At 35.1% G+C, this 20796-nt stretch overlaps 1 protein-coding gene across 1 annotated transcript in view; it reads left to right on the plus strand.

The window, feature by feature from the left end:
- Positions 1-238: 238 nt before the first annotated feature.
- LOC130050957 (fibrillin-1-like) overlaps positions 239-20796 on the plus strand; it is a 47984-nt gene continuing 27426 nt past the window's right edge. The window contains exons 1-7 of the mRNA XM_056152009.1: positions 239-306; positions 8059-8152; positions 12039-12148; positions 13066-13224; positions 14520-14601; positions 16314-16438; positions 16792-16947. Of these exons, the coding sequence (XP_056007984.1) occupies positions 255-306; positions 8059-8152; positions 12039-12148; positions 13066-13224; positions 14520-14601; positions 16314-16438; positions 16792-16947 (778 nt within the window). The 5' untranslated portion in view covers positions 239-254. The remainder of the gene's footprint in view (positions 307-8058; positions 8153-12038; positions 12149-13065; positions 13225-14519; positions 14602-16313; positions 16439-16791; positions 16948-20796) is intronic.

Consider the following 20796-nt stretch of genomic DNA (forward strand, 5'->3'; position numbering starts at 1 on the left):
GTTTAGACTAGACAGCTTAATTTTATTAAAATAGATACACTGAATGACTTTTGTGTTACTCCGTGGGACCAGCGTAACAGGTTTGTGTATACACACAGATATTTAATTTCATTAATCATGTCCGTCTTGTCCCCATGTGTAATTATCATAATTCCTCTATCAAGCTTTCCACATATTTTCTTAACTCCACCTTCATTTTAAACTTCTTCAGTTAAATGGGCTAGCAACAGATGGCGAATATACGTCTGCCCGAGATGGACTTTTTATACAGTGCTTTGCTCTTTCTCACGTTTTGTTTGCCTTATGGTAAGATTTTAATTTTATGTTAGCTTCCCTTTAATTAGCATACAAATATTTTGCATTTACATATTAGCGATTTAATTAACGTGCAACATCATGCAGACAGATTTCAACTTTGGTATCCAACAATATCACTTGAATTTACACCGAAGTTAAACCATTTTAAAACCATTTTTCTCGAAGGGTAAGACTCTTTTCTGGTCTATTCGTATTAAACCAGTACTGTTGGACTATAAAGTATGAATTGCATACAAGATGAAATGCTTACAATAAATCGATATATTCATTGCAAAAAGAATTACATATGCAATTATTTAATCATAGATAATGATCATACCTTTTTAATATAAAAAAGAAAAACTTAATTTTACATTACGAACCTGAAGTTCATTCGTCCTAGAGAGACATACCGCGAAATAAAATTTGGAAAACGAAAAATATTCATCATCTCCAAATGTTCCTTTGAAACATTCTCAATTATACGTTGAATCAAATCTAAACCATTTATATATTTCCTGTCTTCCAAATGTTTCGCGCTTGCGCGAGGTTCTCTGATTATATCTAAAGACATCTCTTTTTAGCAAATAAGGCAAAAACATTCCGCGAAATGTCATTCAGGTACAGGTTGGTAACGGAGATTGTGTCCGACATTTTGATTCAGCCAACGTTATCGATGATCTGACTCGTTTATCCTGCCTTGCACTATGCCCGTTTTGAATGGTATATTATCCTACTATAGTTTTCTAAGTAATAATGACTTATTATCAGTCCATGGATATAGACTTTCTGAAACAAAAATTCTTTTGATGCTGATTTCATGAACAGTTATTTAATATTAACTGAAGATTTCACGAACTGTAAAGTATAGAGTATATACTATGACATTAGACCTGCCGAGTACCACAGCCATTCCCGATCAGCGGAGAGTGGGATAAATTAGATCCGCCGAGTACCACAGCCATTCCCGATCAGCGGAGAGTGGGATAAATTAGATCCGCCGAGTACCACAGCCATTCCCGATCAACGTAGAGGGGGATAAATTAAACCCGCCGAATACATTGTACGTAATCCACTCTCAATCATCATAGAGTGGGGTCGACAACACCAGCAAAAGCGGAAGAATGTGTCCCTCAAGACGATTCAAATCTCTCTCTCTCTCTCTCTCTCTCTCTCTCTCTCTCTCTCTCTCTCTCTCTGAAATAGCTCAGTTTTTTTTAGGAGGACCCAAATTAAAAAACAATGTAAATTTAACTATACTGAAACATTTAGCTGCAATTTAGAAATACACTAAAAAAATATCACATTGTTCAATATAGTATGGACATTCAAGAAAATAATGATTTACATGTTCTGTATGAAAACCACAGTTTTGACAGCATGGTTGTGAATTAGAACATTATTAAAAAGTTTAGCATTTAAGACATTTGCATTATTCCTCAGTTGAGAAAGAATATTTCCCTGCATTTACCAGAATTGAATAATTCATTTATTCTTTGTAAAAAATGGTTTTCAATTTTTTTAAAAACTTTTTTTTTCTGTTTTTTTTTTTTTAAATTTGAAAATAAGGAGATGTTTAGAAAACTCCTAAATTTGAAATACATCCGATCATAGATAATGTACCTTTGATATGATAGATTTTTATTTTGATCTACAAAGTCCCATTTCTTGATTATTTTATCTAACCTCGGCTTACTACGGAAAATACAACTATGTAGAAATCTTGGGTAGTTATACCCCAACCTCGTCCAAAACTCTGAGGGCAAAGGAATTAATTACACGCCTTCATTGTTTTCCTGTTCAAAACTAATACAATTTAGAACCAACATTTTAACTGTTAAACCAACTCTCATATGCGTGGTTTATTGACCGATCAAAAGGTTTACGAACTGTTGACCGGGCAATAATCTGTTCTATTTCTATTGAATAGGCATGTCACGTGATTCTCGGTCTGCTGCTTTGTTTACGTAATGACAAGGTTCACTGATTTGACTGATGATGAAATACAGAATTTATTAATTAAAACACTGTGCAGAAACACGAAAAATGTAATTATTAAATATAAATAGCATATTCTAAACTCAAGAAAACGTTGATAAAAGTACGCAATCACATTTGTCTTGTTAAAAATTCAAGTCACCAAATCATGTGTATCTTGTAAATACAACTTAAAAATGAAAGTTTATTACAAAATACTTTTGGACGATGTCCTCGGACAACACCTGTTTTGTTTGACCTAATAACGGTTATGTTGCCCGAAGCCGGGGGCTGTAGTCAACGGTCAAACAAAATAGCTGTTGTCCAAGGACCCAGTCAATAATTGTATGCTCCCAACTGAATGTCATTCTTTATATCTGCCAACTGAATGACATTATCTCTCAACCGAATGACATTTTTTATGTCAAGGGATTTGTCAACTGTAATCTATCCCTTATACCAAGGATTCTTTCACCTGAATTCCATTCTTTATGTCGATGACAAAATGGCCAGGGATCCGTCTTTATATAATCTAAAATAGTCTACACGATCTTCTTTGGTCACGTTGAAATAATGAGGGATAGCAGTCGGTTACCCGTTGGCGTATGCATTGCAGGAGCAGAGTATTCACATTGCAGGAGCAGAGTATTTACATTGCAGGAGCAGAGTATTCACATTGCAGGAATTGAGTATTCACATTGCAGGAGCAGAGTATTTACATTGCAGCAGGAGCAGAGTATTCACATTGCAGGAACTGAGTATTCACATTGCAGGAATTGAGTATTCACATTGCAGGAGCAGAGTATTCACATTGCAGGAGCAGAGTATTCACATTTCAAGCAGCGAGGGAACTGCTACAGAAGCTCAGGAACAAAACAATTGGAAGACCTTGAGATTGAGAACACTTTAGACTGTTGATGATAACACTTGGGTGTAATTCAGTTTTCCTCAGGACTCTCTAATCACCGTTTATATCAATACGTATTTCTTGCGTCACTGTGTAGGGTGTCGAGGACGTATATGTTTAGGTTCTTCGGAAAGCTTTATGAGCCATTCAACGATATGGCAGTCATTGAAATGTTCGGTACGTTAATGAATATGAGGTATGTGTCGTGAAATGTTCAGTAAGTTAATGAATATGAGATATGTGTCGTGCAATGTTCAATATGTTAATGAATATGAAGTATATGTCGTGAAATGTTCAGTACGTTAATGAATATGAGGTATGTGTCGTGCAATGTTCAGTACGTTAATGAATATGAGGTATGTGTCGTGAAATGTTCAGTACGTTAATGAATATGAGGTATGTGTCGTGAAATGTTCAGTACGTTAATGAATATGAGGTATGTGTCGTGAAATGTTCAGTACGTTATTGAATATGAGGTATGTGTCGTGAAATGTTCAGTAAGTTAATGAATATGAGGTATGTGTCGTGAAATGTTCAGTACGTTAATGAATATGAGGTATGTGTCGTGAAATGTTCAATTCGTTAATGAATATGAGGTATGTGTCGTGAAATGTTCAGTACGTTAATGAATCTGTCGTAGAAGGGTGACATGGATTGAGGACGTGTTTTCTAGAGAACATACCTGACATTGTCTATCGTGCAAAGTACTATCGCTTATGACAAATTTTGAGAACTTCATTTTCAAGATCAGAGAGGGTTACAAATAGTCAAAAATGTTTCTGGAACGGCAAGACGATCCAAACTCTCATTTTTCAACATCAATTGTTGTCCATTCAACCTTCACGACTCCTTTTAAATGAGTGAAATAAAATTGATTTTTAAACGTCAAACGGCTCATAGGTTATAGTGTAGAAAATATATACATATCTTATCTCAGAATCTAGGACAAATAAGAAAAAGTTCAAACTGTAAGGTAGATTACAGGAATTACAATTTACATTTGTTGGAAAGACCAATGCTGCAACTGAAAAAGATAAAAGAAGACAAACCATACACGTTTGGAAGCCGGGGATCCGGGACTATTTTCAATGATCGGATTTTGTTTTGACTTGTATGGTGACGGTGGGGTACATGGATACACGATACATTGCTATCTAATCCTGTTAGTGTACATGTAGATTCTGGAGATCATCAGAGTGGTCACTGGGTACCAAATCGCCGAGAGAATTTTGACCCTGAAATGGCTTTTTTATTTTGAGACCCCGGTATTCAGAATTTCGAGAACATGAAACTCCAATCTTGATATATCTGAAGACATATGATTACAATAACAGGATTTATTTTAATGCACACACATAACTCTTAAAGGCCTATCCAACGATGAGGCAATGTTAGTGTCTGCTTCAGTTGACACTGTTTTACTTAGGGTTGTCATATTTAGATTCTACCCTCAATATCTTTCTAAAGAAGTCATTCAACCGTTTTACTGAAACTTTGATAGCTTGCATTTAATGACCCCTCCTGACTTTCGGGTGTTGGTCAGTTTTGGACGCTGTTTTCCGTGACTTTCCTTTAATATTTTACATGACTACTTTTCTTTTGACTTTCTATTTCCCCCTGTGATTGTCTGTACAATAAACCAACTTCAATGTAAAAATTGGTCAAGATATAGAGCTCACGGTGGGTGTGATCGGTCGACAGAGGATGTTTACTCTTCCTAGGCCCCTGATTCCTCCTCTGGTATATCCAGAGGTCCGTGTTATCCAACTATCTATTTTGTATTGCTTATAGGAATTATGAGATTGATCACTGTTCGTTATCTTCACTTTCATATTAGTAGTCATGTTCTGTTTTGATCTTTTTTTTTATCTCCACTAATTGATAAATCCAAATTATCTGAATGTTACTAAATATACATCGTCCAAATATTACTAACGCACATCTTCCAAATCTCGGTAAATGTACATATCATGACAGTTGGATAGGTGTGTTTTTATGTAACTTCATAAAACTTAGAATGTCCCATTCATCACTAAGTTTTCGCTCTCATTCTTTATTTGAGATGTTCTCTGCTGTCCATCTTACGAATATCATGCAAAGGTATCCGAGTTATATCGTAGAGGAATGTCGATGTGTCTTCTGTACATCAGAACATTCCATATTATTGAACTTAGGAATGGTCTGCTCCCCGGATGTAAGTTTTTGACGTCTTGGAAATTAGGGATATCTTGCAACGTAATGTTCTTGACGTCACAGAATTACTCACATCCATCTTTACAAAAACTAAGCATAGAAACAGGAGAATGATATCATTCTGTTCGTGTCCTTTCAATTGTTTTCTCACGCATTACTCAGATCGTCATTACATATACGGAATGAAACGAGTCATGTAATGGGAGCTATATGTGTTGGGGCAGTTTACAAACCACTGTGAGGTTTATGAGTCACCTACTCAAATCCAATAACATTTTTTACTGTTAACTTCATTTCTTAGCATTCAATTGTTTAACAAAATTGTCACATTTAGATGAAAAGTGAAGATAACGAACAGTGATGAATCGCATAGCTCCTATAAGCAATACAGAATTCAATGTTACATGTAATTTTGGTTCTAGGGCAGTTTAGAATCTAGGGCGACGATTTTTATTCAATGCTTATATATTCTCAAATCATAATGATAAAAACTGTAAACCCGGTGTTGATCATGAAAATTTTAACAAATATTTTATGTTGCTCAGGAACTCTTGATTTAAGGTACATTTTCTGTTCATCAAACTAAGTTTAAAAAATTTCCAGTCAGAATCAACTATTAAAAAATATGTTTGATATGCTGATTAAATGTATACACTGGGGAATTCTAACAAACGCATCACTGTTCGCTATCTTCACCTTTTAATACATAAAACATGGACTATTCATTACTCGGTAACAGTTGAAATATTAGACCAAAGACATGATTATTCGGATAAAATAGTTGAAACAAACAACCAAACGACAACAACCTTTTTTGCTAACAACAGCATTGACCTTTGGTTGTATCCTTTACCTTAACAATGGTGAAAAAAGCTACTTAAGGAGTGAAATGTACGCCCTTTATTGTGTTTGCATCGGAATGAAGAAAAACTAACATCATGAAAAATTATATAACTCTCTCGTTTTAAATCCTTTAGGTCTAAACCTAATAAATCATGAAATTAAATCTTGCGAATTCGCAGTGTTGGTGAATTTATGGGAGAACGTCAGCGCCTAGCTTTGTATCAGCGCCGACATATACGCATCGTTACTTGGCTATACATAACTTGGCAAAGTTAGTTCATCATTCGGCTTTAAAATCTCATTTGGAAGACGATCTGGCATAAGGATGGATTGCATGAAGTTTTGGACTATTTTTGCGCGACCCACTTAACATTGACGGTGTACATCAACTTCTTATTAATAAAAAACCCACTAATATTATTTTAATGTACAAATAACGAGGACAACATTAAAGACAATGAATTGAATTGACCCAGATAATATGATTTAGGTCATTAAGACGTAGAATTTGGTTGCTTCATCAAATCTGCAGTTTTAGTGACATCGTACATATGTACATACATGTTGAATTTTGGGTACCTTTATTTTCGGGGAAACCAATTTTCTTTGACATGTGATTTTTTTTCTATTTCGTTCGGATAGATACTTTATAGATTGGTTACTAAGATGTGTAGCTAAGTATCTTGATCGTTATCTTAAAAATATCGTAACCTTTATTTACAGATATTAACTCAGTGATCTTGGTAATTGGAGTTGTACATTCTTTAAGGCAATTTTCGCGATATATATATGTCAAATTTGATCCATCGCGAATAATTGAAAATTACACAGCAAACAAAATCATTCATGACCAGTACAAATTATGGAAAAGTGTTTCATGTTAATGTGCATATGCGAGTGACAAGCTTAAGACTCTAAACATGGATGTGGAAACATGCATTGAAAAATGCAATGCACCTTATGTATGTATTTCATTGTAATATATTTCTCCATAGAAACATTGACATCAAGACAACGTATAAACCTTTCCCAATTATCTCTATATGTAGGAAAGAAACAATAAGAAATTATTCATCTGTTTTATTTTACTACAGGTGTAATTCTGATAATTATATCAATACGTTACTATTTTGTATTGTTATTTCAATACTTGTTCATTTGCATTAGAGTTGACATTAAAAACTGTTTAAATTTCGATGATAAACGATATTCCATCAATATACTAGAAAGTAAAAAGTATTAAATACATTCAACATAAAATGGAAAAATTTCATCTTTACCGGGGAAATACCATATCTAAAAATATAATTACTTTGCAAAATTACGCTTACACGTTTGGTAATTATTTTTCGAATTAATATGACAATTTGATGAATGGTGAACAAGAAACCTATTTACCTATGTCAAAATTTGATTACTATGGTATCATAATGAAATGAAAGTAATAATTAACAAAGTCCATTAAGAGCTGACACGCATAATTAGTATAACATTTTAAGTTGAACATACCTGTGCTCCCGACGCTTGAATTTCACGCTTTCATATTCTTTGACGTTCGTCAATTTATCTTCCTTGTGCTTTTTTTTGTACACGTGTGTATAAAACAAAATAATACGATTCGAATTTACGAAAAACAAATTATTAAATTGCATTATTGGACTTATCGATAGTTTTGAAGGATCGTATTGGTGTTCTTCTGTTTGTTCGACCCTTCACAACATATCGTATAGATAATGTTACAATGTATTCTTTATTAGAAAAATAATTTTTTTTGTTTCAATTATAATCATGCATATTTTGTTGCTGTCATTAAGTTTAAAATCCTTGTTTTCTTTGTCCAGTTTTGTCTCAGTGTGACAATGAACTGTCTATACCGCTGGGACTAGAGACCTTCCGGATGAAATTCCCTTCGGACAATAAAACCGTATACGGAACGTAAGTAATTCAAAAATCATATGATGGATGTTTATATATATACAAAAATATAAGAATTATTTTTGTGGCATTGTACATGTTTTGATTCCGAAATATTATCAATATTTTGTATCTTCCAGGAATAGCAGTCGACTTACATTATATACTGCCCAATTGATATGCCCAATATCTACTATTCTCATGACCCCTATATAAGTGTGTTTCCGGTATTTTATATATACAACTGTATATTTTTATTGCGTCATTTACATAATAAATGACAAGTTTCAATTCAGTTGGTGTTGGGTTTTGCCTGCCTTAAACAGAAACAAAGCAAATTCTCCTTGGCAATGTTTCTAATGTCGGAAATAAATTATGAATAAAAAGCACTAGAATAACCGACAACACGAAGAATTAGAAGTTCAGAATGAGTAGACGAACCTCTACCAGATTCTGAGCTTCATCTACTCGTTTGATCATGTCCCTAAAACTTCAGCCATATTTCCCATTTTATTGCTAGCTTAGAAATAAATGTTAATTCATACATACATACATACATACATACAAACATACATAAATACCAAGGATAACCCATGAAAGCTCGAAAGCTTATTTCCAATGGGGTCCTCTTGATGCACGGATGTTTGCGCTAGGGGGTTATTTATGTGGGAGGAAACCGGAGTACACGGAGGAAACCCACGTGTCCGAGCGGGCGACAGCTATACCCTCTCACATACAACTACTGCCGATCACGGGGATCGAACCCGGGCCGCAGAGGTGAGAAGAGAAAGCGCTACCCGTACACCCTGTTTACTAGTTTCACATGCTAGACTACATTGTATGTACTGATTTACAGTGCGGTGTACTAGTCTAAATTTACGACGCTTTACATGCACCTTTCATGCCAGAATAGCAATTATTTGACTTTGACCTGTATCCGACATAACCAAAACTCAATGATCAGTATCCTGTGATTCTATAATAATTTATTTTAGCCTCCTACCTTAGACATCGGTACGGGAACATCTGATGGTGATTTGGCTTTCTAGGCTGCTAACCCCCTGTTTCTTGAGTTGGTCCACATTCATTTGTTTACTTTCCTTTGTTCGTTTTTTTCCCCATCAATTTATTTATAAAATATTTTTGAATATCATCTTTCATCTTTTTGTTTTATCTATTTTTAGTGCACTGTAACGAGATATTTTCACAGAGTACGAGTTAATTCTTGAGCTGATTATCATAGTTAACTCATCCTACCTGATATTAACTAAGTCTATCATTACTGCTTTGTGCATTGTGGATCAGCCCATTGAACAAACACGCCGTGTCTTAATTTGTTCTCTAGAAAACAATGATTAGCAAGCCAAAAACATGGAATTTGCAATGTAAATACGTATTCAGATTTAGTGTGGTTTTAGTGCATGAGTTTTTATGTATCTTTACCTATTTTATATCAACCTTTACATTTGTCCTGAAGTGAGAAGTCGTCCCGAAAATTTGACAATCTAATTGTTCGTGTCGTTTGTCATTTAGTGATATATATATATATATATATATATATATATATATATATATATATATATACAGAGAGAGAGAGACAGAGAGAGAGAGAGAGAAGAAAGAGTACCATACCAGTGGAACGCTGAACTGTTTAGATATGAACGGTTTGGATTAGGGGAACGAACGCTGAACGGTTTGAACGCAACGGTTACCAGGTCTTCGTTGAGAAGAAACGGTTTGGGTCGAGAAAGGAACACGTTGGACCAAGGTGCAAACGAACGGTTTGACCTCGATTTCAAAGTCTGCATCTCAGATTCTTTCGGCACGGCTTACATACATTGTGATAATAAAGAGATAGAAAGATAGGAGAAGGTTTCTCATCTAGAAAAAGGTTTGATTAATTGTTTATTTGAAAAGTTTAACATTCGAAAGTGGAAGGAGTGGGGATGAAATCAAATAAAAACGTGTACATTTACGTGTACATGACTTAAAGTACACATGAAAATATTTCCCTTTCTGAACAACCTCGCAAAAATCCTCTACTACACGAATTTCTTCTTTTCATCAACAAAAATATTTTCTGTTTCAAAATGCAAAACATTTCCCCCAAGTTTTCTCTTCCCTACCCTCTCTCTCTCTCTCTCTCTCTCTCTCTCTCTCTCTCTCTCTCTCTCTCTCTCCCCCAGTGAGCAGACCATGTCTTTACAGCACACTGAATCATATCTATAAACCAGAAATCTGTCGAATCGATAGCGATTTTATTTTTTCCACCATGACCGTATGCTCTGTTGATCTACAATACGCAACTTCCGAAATACCAGCTCTTCTGTGATGGAGGTACGTTCAGTACTCTGTTGAACGCTTGAGTGGGTACAATATGTATACATCTATTATATAGACTAGGTATGTAAATAATGATAGAAGTTATTTTAAAAAGCGTCAATTTTGCTTATATCAGTCGTTGGTATACATCAAACTGACCATATGAAGAGTGATATTTGTTTGAATTAGGCCATTAGATTAAATGAGAAATCATTTTTTTTATATTTCCTCTCCTGTACGAGTGATATTTTAATCGAAGAAAGATGGTGATCATCAATTTTTGTTTGAGCTATTTTATCATCAAATACTCAAACTTACTAAAATTGTGTGTCCCAGCAGTTTGGGTGGTTGGATGATGTCTAGTAATCATCCTTTATGCAATATATGAAGGCAGCGATAAGCATTTGTACCCACCGTGTGTGGACGAAGGTACGTTTTGCGTCTCACTGTGCGTAAGAGTTCCACAAAGTAAAAGAAATATTGGGCAACTCTGAAGTTGTGTATTGCTTGACAATACTATGCAAGTTTTCGATTTCGATTGGCCGTCCTGGAACAAAATGAATAGTTTGACTTGAAACTAATGGTTTATCGAGAACGAACGGAACGCTGAACATTTTGAACGAAAAGGTTTGGTGTGGGATCGAAACGGTTCTAGCCGAGAACGGAATGCTAACGACTCAGTCTACTTGGTATACTAGTATGCTTCAGGGTCTATCTATTAATTTATCTATCTGTTGTCTGTCTGTCTGTTCGTTCATCCCTCCCTAGGTCTGTCTGCATGCATAATTGCGTGAATGTGTATATCTATGAGAGAGAAAAAAAAACACCAAAAAACCAACAATCTATGATTAAACATAATGACATTTTTTCAGTTTATTACACAACCACAATTTTGTCTTTTTCAGCGTAGCTTTGATTACAGGGACACTGTAATAAAATTTCTCTTGTTTAAGAGATGATCTACAAGATTTTGTCACTGATGATAATATAAATAGACGTCAACACTTTTAAAAAATCACTAATTTTGATGGTGGTGGTGGAGGAAACTTCCTTTAATTTCGTGATACATATCTTATTTACCCCCCGAACAAAAAAAAGAATAAGCTGCTTCAAAGAACAGTTTTTCAAGATCCTGCGAAGAAACTGCTTTTTTCCCTTTCTTATCCAATGAAAAAGTAAACATTTTACAAAACGATATTCAAATTTATCAAATTGAATGTTTACCAGTGATAAACGTATATGTCTGTTTCGATTCGTTCAATTTCATGTTAAAAGGAACGACATTTCAATTTCATACTAGTATATTATACAACATAGTGATATAAGGAATTTAGGTCTAGATGGTTTGTATCATAATGGGTGCATAAACAACGGAATTATGGGATACGTTTTGCAGATCGGCTTAGCCAATCACGCATATTACCTCATACTTCCGTACAGTCTATACATGTACATGTAACACGAGCAACCTAAACATATTTTTTACTTTGGTCATTTGCTGCCACCTTATTTTTTATGATCATAAAGTATGCAGGCATAATTGCCCATTGAGTGTATGAAACAAACTTTTGTTTTTAATTATCAGGTTTCTATTATGTGAATGGCGATTTGTGACAGATAGTCCAGAAAAAGGAATAGTGTATCAGCTCTCTAATATAGGCATTGATTGTGGAGATACGCTGCTCGTTTACACTGGTGAGTTGTATATCAATCTTTTATTCATAAAGGACATCCTTTCACGATAAGAGTTCGACAATTCTATCAAAAAGACATTTTGGTATGCATGTGTGTTCGACTGATTGATTGATTAAATATTGTTTAACGTCCCTCTCAAGAATATTTCACTCATATGGAGACGTCACCACTGCCGGTGAAGGGCTGCAAAATGTAGGCCTATGCTCGGCGCTTATGGCCATTGAGTAGAGAGGGATCTTTATCGTGCCATACCTACTGTGACACGGGGCCTCAGTTTTTGCGGTCTCATCCGAAGGACTGCCCCATTTAGTCGCCTCTTACGACAAGCAAGGGGATACTGAAGACCTATTCTACCCAGGATCCCCACGGTATACATGTGTGTTCGAGATCAAAACCCATAACAACAAAATAATAACAATGAAATGATTTTAGGGTAATCACTGCGGTGCTAATAATGAGATCTTTTTAAATACATGTATACTTATCCTATTCTGTGATTTTTATACACGATATCGTTTTCTCGGTTTAAAAAAAAAAAATCAAATATCTATATCACAATGGTGAAGGTTTTGTCAGGCGCGAATATAGGGGCGTGAGATAGGTGGGCTGGATCGAGGTCCTAACTCACTATAGTTTTGTACTCTCTGAACTTGGTAGAAAATAAATATACATGGTATGCGCCTATTTGTATGCACTTCTAATCATAATTTTTAGTCCCTAATTTCAACTGAACCCCGAACAAAATTTGCACGAGGTGATACCCACTTCCTAAGAAAAAAATTCTGGATCCGTGCATGTAATGCAAAATGTATATGTAGCTGCGTTAACTCAAACGGTAGCACCATCAACGTAATATCATCTTTTCTTTATTAAAGGTTATACATGATATGAATGTTGATTTTGTTTTTATATTTAAGATACCCCAGACTACGATAAAGGAATATGCTGCACGAATTGCAATAAAGACGCTCTTATGACGCCAGGAGCATTGCTTAAAATGTCGTTGAATTCTGATGGGACTACAAATGCTCACGAATCTGGCTTCACTCTGGATCTGATTGCTGCTAAAGGTTTTGGTAGGTACACAATTTGTGAGTGTCCATAAAGCAGTAAGTAGATGGTCGGTTGGATTGTCTGTTTTACGTCCCTTTGTTGTTTTTTTCACTCATGGTCGTTATAACGATCTAGTTCGTCAATACAACCTCGCATTGGGTCAAATGCTGTCTGACGTGTTTCATACCGATTGTTAAGCCGTTCTTGGCACATTGATTTTGACTGCGGATAACTCCGTTTACCTGATCAGGATATGGGGCTCAGGGCGGGTGTGACCGGTCAACAGGGTATGCTTACTCCTCCTAGGCACCTGATCCCACCTCTGGTGTGTCCAGGGGTCCGTGTTTGCCCAACTATCTATTTTGTATTGCTTGTAGGAGTTATGAGATTGAACACTGTTCGTTATCTTCACCTTGCATATAGACGTCACCAGCTGTAGGTGGACTGCTATGCGTGTCTTTCAGAGCCGTATCAATTGAGGTTCTCTACCATGACAACGCCTGTTGTGACGTGGTACCTCCGTGTTTAAGGTGCATGTCACCCGAAAGACTCGAAACCTTCATTTGCAAATTTAATGTGATGCAATGGTGTGCCATCTGGTGACCTTGACTTGGAAATTTGACCTACTTTCGTGAAAATTTTTACCTATTCAATATGTCCTGAACTATCTAAGGTAAATCGTTCATATCTTGTATATACATTTCTTAGACAAGACCTTTTATAAAATGTGCCGATAACAGACAGTGATCAATCTCATAACTCTTATTCGGAATACAAAATAAAGAGTTGGGCATTTCATATTATGTCCTATTGACTTTGTGAGCTTGAACTCTGAGTTTGGCCTACTCTTAAGAAGTATATCGGGAACTTTTTTAGGTAGGACTTTCATATTTTGTATAGAGATTCTTTATGGGAAGACACTGTGACACAATGGTGTTTGATCTTTTTACCTTAGAGTTGGACCTACTTTTAAAAAAAAATTGACCGATTCAATATCTTCAGAACCATTCAAGGCAGGGTTTACATATTTTGTTTGTAAATTCTTTATGGCACGACCATGCTATACTTTAGTGTCGATCTTAAACAACGACAGGGCCAAAGTGGCTCGGATGAGCGATGTGGTCCATGAGTGTCTTGTTGAATGTTCTTAATATTTCATGTCAGGGTACTCAAACTTGATTTATCACTAAGTAGAGATTTTCAAGAGTTCTCAGACCTTACCATATATAGAGGTTATATTCTCCCAAAGTGAAGTTTAATGTTTGATGAGCAGAGATATAAAGAAAACAATACAATACCAAAAAGGATTTTCTTTCAGAAACTTGCCCCACCCAGCCGATTCAAGTGACTTCAGAGAAACAGCAGATTGCGTCTCCTCAATTTCCTGGTCAATATCTTGCGTGAGTCTCCCTCTTTCTTTCATGTTTGACAAGATTGTAGATTCATTTATTTTTTAGGGGTAAAATGTTTGCGGGATAACAAAGTGTTTTTTTTTTTTTTTTTTTTGAAGAAATTCAAATTCTTTTGTATATCAATACCACTAAATAATATATAACAAATCCCCTACATTTTTATTATTTTCAATTATCATGTCTTGTATTTTGTTTTTATCAATGTTTTGCAATGAAAACATGTTTTGCAATATTTCATTGTGCATTTAGCGAAGCGGCACAATGTTAACATATGTCTGTCATGAACTGTCAGGCAATTATGTCGACCTGTCAGATAATTATGTCGACTTGTCAGAAAGAAATTCTCGTTCATATTTTCTCATTCTCTTTTTATCATGATATGCTAATACTATTTGCTGACATCTACTTTCCATCTCAATATCTGACAAGTCAACATTACGACCTGACAGGTTGACATGATTATCAGACAAGTTAACAATCTTCTGACAAGTTTGACAAAAATATCATTATGTCGACTTGTCGGAACATTTTGTCGACTTGTTAGATATTTATGTAGGCTTGTTAGATCATTATGTCGACATGTGATATCATTATCTTCTTATGTGGATGATATGATAGCATATTACTGTCATCACCTGTCAGATAATTACTAGTATGTCGACTTGTCAGATAATAATGTCGATTTGTCATTTGTTTATGTTTACTTGTCAAATAGTCTTGTTCACTTGTCAAATAATAAAAGATTAGAAATGGTAACCGTAAAAATGCCTTCCGCTCACAATGCATCATCGATATAATGATCTAACAAGTCAATATAATGATCTGACAAGTCGATATAATGATCTAACTAGTCGATATAATGATCTAACTAGTCGATATAATGATATGACAAGTCGATATAATGATCTAACTAGTCGAATATACTGATCCGACAAATCGATATAATGATCTGACAAGTTGATATAATGATCTGACAAGTCGATATAATGATCTGACAAGTTGATAAAATGATCTAACTAGTCGATATAATGCTCCGACAAGTCGATATAATGATTTAACTAGTCGATATGATGATCCGACAAGTCGATATAATGATTTAACTAGTCGATATAATGATCCGACAAGTCGATATAATGATCTGACAAGTTGATATAATGACCTGACAAGTTGATATAATGATCTAACTAGTCGATATAATGATCCGACAAGTCCATATAATGATCCGACAAGTTTATATGATGATCTAACTAGTCGATATAATGATCTGACAAGCCAAATACAACCCCAACCATGATCATCATGTCGACTTGTCAAATTTTAGTTCGACTTGTCAGATGATTATGTTGACTTGTCAGATCGTGATGTTGACTTATCAGATATCAAACCTGAAACTAGATGTCAGCAAAAACATTAGCAAATCAAAATTAAAAGACTATTGGAAATGACAAATTGGTATAATCTGCCAAGTGATGGCAGAGATGTGCCACGATAAGATGGCATATTTTGGGTGTGAAAGCATTTTTACGGTTATTATTTCAACTTCTAATCGGACAAGTAGCCAAAATAATCAGACAAGTCAATATTATTTACTAAAATGTTGACATAATCATCTGACAAGTCGATATGATTAGCTAACAAGACGACATTATCACCTGACAAGCACGATAGCATGTGAACATACATTGATTTTGTTGTTACAGTAACTTAAACTGCAAAATAGAGCTTACAGCCCCGAGTGGAGTGACCCTTAGATTTGAATACATTGATGTGGAAACGCACACGGAGTGTCACAAGTCTTGTTGTGATGTCATTCACATCTATGAAGGTGATTTCCAGTTCATGAAAATGAAACAATTCAATACTGAGCTCTGTTTAAGAATGTGTGTTTGTTAGTATGTGATCATCGCTCACAAACACAGGGAGGGGACATCTTCAAAAGATTCAATTATTTGAAACTATTTAAGTTCAATGGACAAAAATCAATACATCCGAAACATTATCAATTATCGCATGATGGTAATTCAGTTACAGAAAATAGAATGTTAACACTATCTGCACGAGGGTATTCCAAAGTTGTATGTATTGGCAGTGCTGAACGATTTTTACCGTCAGAATATATTTTTTTAAAAATCATTCTTGGTGTATGGGGATTTTGTAACAGCCATGTTTATAATGCAGGTACTATAAAACCAGGGAATGAACCGATTTCTTCGATATGTTATAAAAATAACTTCAAGCCCGACTTAATGTTTGAGAGCACTGGGACGACCTTGACCCTACAGCTGGTTACTGATGATCAAGTTCCGAGGAGAGGATTTGTAGCCATAGTTCAAGGTATCGATAATTCTTTTGCACAAATAACATGACCACATCAAACTGGTTATGGGAGCTTTTGAATAGAGTTGAGTACGCGTGCGTTCTTGAATCATTGGATGCATGTCAGTCATCTTGGAAATCGCAATTTTCCCCAAATTCTTTCTCGCATGCTGATGAACTTGTATCCAGGGGTCCGTGTTTGCCTAACTATCTATTTTGTATTGCTTGTAGGAGTTATGAGATTGATCACTGTTCGTTATCTTCACCTTGCATATGGAGTATATATAAGAATTAATTACAGAGTTATGTTTTGGTTTTATCCCCCCATAACACACACAAACTGATAAGATGTTCCTTAATTGAACTTCATTTTGTAATTTAAGTTGTTTCTTTTTATGAATACATGTATATAATTTTTCATGTAAAGTTGAAATGTTAGTGCGACTCGAGAAATGAAATACATTGAAGCGAAATAGGGTTGATTCTACCAAAAGGTAGCAAGATAGGGTTAGTACTGCCAAACGGTAGCAAGATGGGGTTAGTACTGCCAAACGGTAGCAAGATAGGGTTAGTACTGCCAAACGGTAGCAAGATGGGGTTAGTACTGCCAAACGGTAGCAAGATAGGGTTAGTACTGCCAAACGGTAGCAAGATGGGGTTAGTACTGCCAAACGGTAGCAAGATGGGGTTAGTACTGCCAAACGGTAGCAAGATGGGGTTTGTACTGCCAAAAGTTGACAAGATATAGGGCTTACGGCGGGTGTGACCGATCGAGAGAGTATGCTTACTCCTCCTAGGCACCTGATCCCACCTCTGGTGTATCCATCGGTCCGTGTTTGCCCAACTCTCTATTTTGTATTGCTTCTTGGAGTTATGAGATTGATCACTGTTCATTATCTTCACCTTTCAATGGTTATTACTGCCAAAAGTTAGCAAGATAAGTTAGTACTGCCAAAAGTTAGCAAGATAGGTTAGTACTGCTAAAAGCTAATAGATATGAATGAATTAATGCAACGAATCCAGATATAATTTATGTGCTACATTGTACTTGTATGCAAACTATATATCTGATTTGTTATGTATGCAATTTTCTTTATGACATAGTGTTTCTGATTTCAATTGTGAGTGGGACCATTGAATAAGACATGGCTCTATAGTTTCAAGTCTTAAAAGCCTCAATCAATTAATTGTTGATACATGTAGATCAGACAATCAAGAACGCGCTCGTTCAAATAGCAATCTGAGACATCACTACATGTAGTTTGTAGACGATGCGCCAAAATTGAAAAAAAAATTACTTGAAGGCGATCAGGATTCCGTATTCTGCAGGTGACACGAGGTCACATATCTCAATGTTATCATACAAACGCCTGTCTGATATTTGCTTCTAGTGAAGACAGGTTGCCGATCACCAATAAATACCGACATGTATCATACAATTGTACAGTCTACTCCTTAAATATGTCCGGGTTAGATTCACGTATACTTTTTGGATCGATGTCAATCATTCGTCATGTTCGTCATCCCTCTTTGTTTCGATTTTTTCTTCTCCAGAACGACTTGGTCAAATTAACTAAACTTGACAAAAATTCTGTTAACCTTGTTTTAAGGGTTCGTTTTAAAACGATAGAGATCAATACAAAATCATGAAAATGTGTTTTAAAGGTCCTCTGGAAAACACTGTACTGAATATCAGTTTTATCATATACAAAAACGTGTTAGAGTTTGTTTGTTGAAACCAATGATAAATATCTAGGGTTAAACTTTGATATTTTGGAAAGTTAGTAGATTTTTCTGGGTTCAGTAAATCAAAAATAGCATAGCATACGAAAATGTACCATTTTGTTTGCCCTTTCTCAACTCTACATTGACCATTCAGATGAGTAGAAAACCGCATATTTTCCTTCGGGAACTCACATCTTGGTAGGAAAAATAAAGACAAAAATCCGAGAAAAAAATCCGAAACTGTTGGATGAGGGCAAACCATTGACGTCATCCCGGATGCAACTGCAGCTGTTTTGAATGGAGATATCGAACTAAGCAATTGCGATTGAAGTAATTTGCTTCTTGTGTCAGGAAAAATCCATTTCTTTTAGATTTTATAAGAGCGATTAATATGCTATGAAATCAATAAAATGACTGAAAGTTGATCTTGCACTTTTGCAAAAATTAGAATGTGCATCAATTGTCCATGTCAATTACAATTTGAAGAATTCCCCAAATCTATATTGAGATACTGGAATATGAGAGTTGACATTATCTGTGTAATGTTTAGTGATCCGTCGGTGGTATTCCCATGAACTCAAATTGTGTTCCTTTATTAGCTAAGCTTCTTTTGTATTATTATGAGGTATGAGTTTTTCAAACACTTCTGCTTGAGAAAAAGAAATTTCTTGTTGTTGCCTTCATCTCGACATTTATATACATTGACAATGTTTTATTTATTATCAATGTTCTCTTTCATTTATAATTGATTTGATATACCCCAGCGAACTCGAAATGAAAGAGACGACAGAGTCTTCCACATACGCTTCATATTTGGATGTTTTACTGAACATTGATGTCAACAGGCTGTCAGCAGGTGCTGCAATACCAATGATATGAACTTTGAACCATAAAAAAATTAGTTTAACAACTGTCTGGATACAAAGGGCAATTTCATTTGTTTGTGAAGACCCATAGAAATGTATTTGTGAAGACCCATAGAAATGTATTTGGCGATATAATTGTGTAATTCATCGGGTTGAGTTCAAGGGAGATTTTTCTTCCACCAGTCTTATTGACCTTGAGTATCTGGTCCGCGAGTAATAAGAACGTATCTATCACTTTCATGGTGTCATCTTAAAACTGCACAACTTTTGTACAACTGTTGTATTCTGAAATACATTTTACGTTTTACTCATCCTTATTCAAAACGAAAAAAGAAACTCCAACGAAAAAATCATATTCCTACCCTTGCGCCATGTTCACTTTAAATCTTTTTAAATATTCTTATAACAAACTAAAATTGCGTAATACGAAACCTCCAAAACTGGTAAAACTACATGAATCTTTCACAACTTATTCAACAATATATGAAATTTGAAAACAAGTTTTTAAAAAAAATGGTTTGATTGAATTTGCTCCAGATGTACATGGCATGGAATAATTCATGGTTAATGATTAAATGTGGATAATTTTACATCACATCGATAAAAGATAAATGTAAATTTTGTCATGCGTAGATTAGTTTTACAAAGGTGCTAGTTTACAAACTCAGTGATCATCGTTATTACATATTATGGTTCCCGGAGTATGTGACCGGTAAACAGGAAATGCTTACTCCTCCTATGCACCTGATCCTACCTCTGGTTCGTCTAGAGTTTCGTGTTACACTTAATTTGTATTCTTTACGGGATTTATGAGATTGGTCACTGTTCGTTTCCTTAACTTTCTATGGCAACATAACTAGCATATCATGTTAATATATTTAGGAAATTTTAGATAATATTTTCTCAGAAAACTGGATTCATCAGTTTTTTAGTGGATAATATTTCGTGGATTTGTCAAAATTGCAATGTAGTTTCCTTGAAAAATACATTTTGTGGAAAGCAACTTCGTGTATTCTTTATAAGCTAGATTTGTACTTTGTTGATTACTTGATTTAGTTGTTTAATGCTTAACCACGAAAGCAAACAGAATTGATGGTCAATAAAAAGATGAAACCATTGTATGTGAAATAGTTATTTTTAGTGAAGAGAGTGATATAAAAAAAGTTTTCATAAAATAATTAACTGTCACATATTAACCACAATATGAATCCGAAAAGAATTAAATGTCAGATAGGTACATGTTTGCCTCGGCAGTTAAGATGTGTTCACAGTGATT

This window comes from Ostrea edulis, chromosome 10 (assembly GCF_947568905.1).
Source record: "Ostrea edulis chromosome 10, xbOstEdul1.1, whole genome shotgun sequence".
Classification (NCBI taxonomy): Eukaryota; Metazoa; Mollusca; class Bivalvia; order Ostreida; family Ostreidae; genus Ostrea; species Ostrea edulis.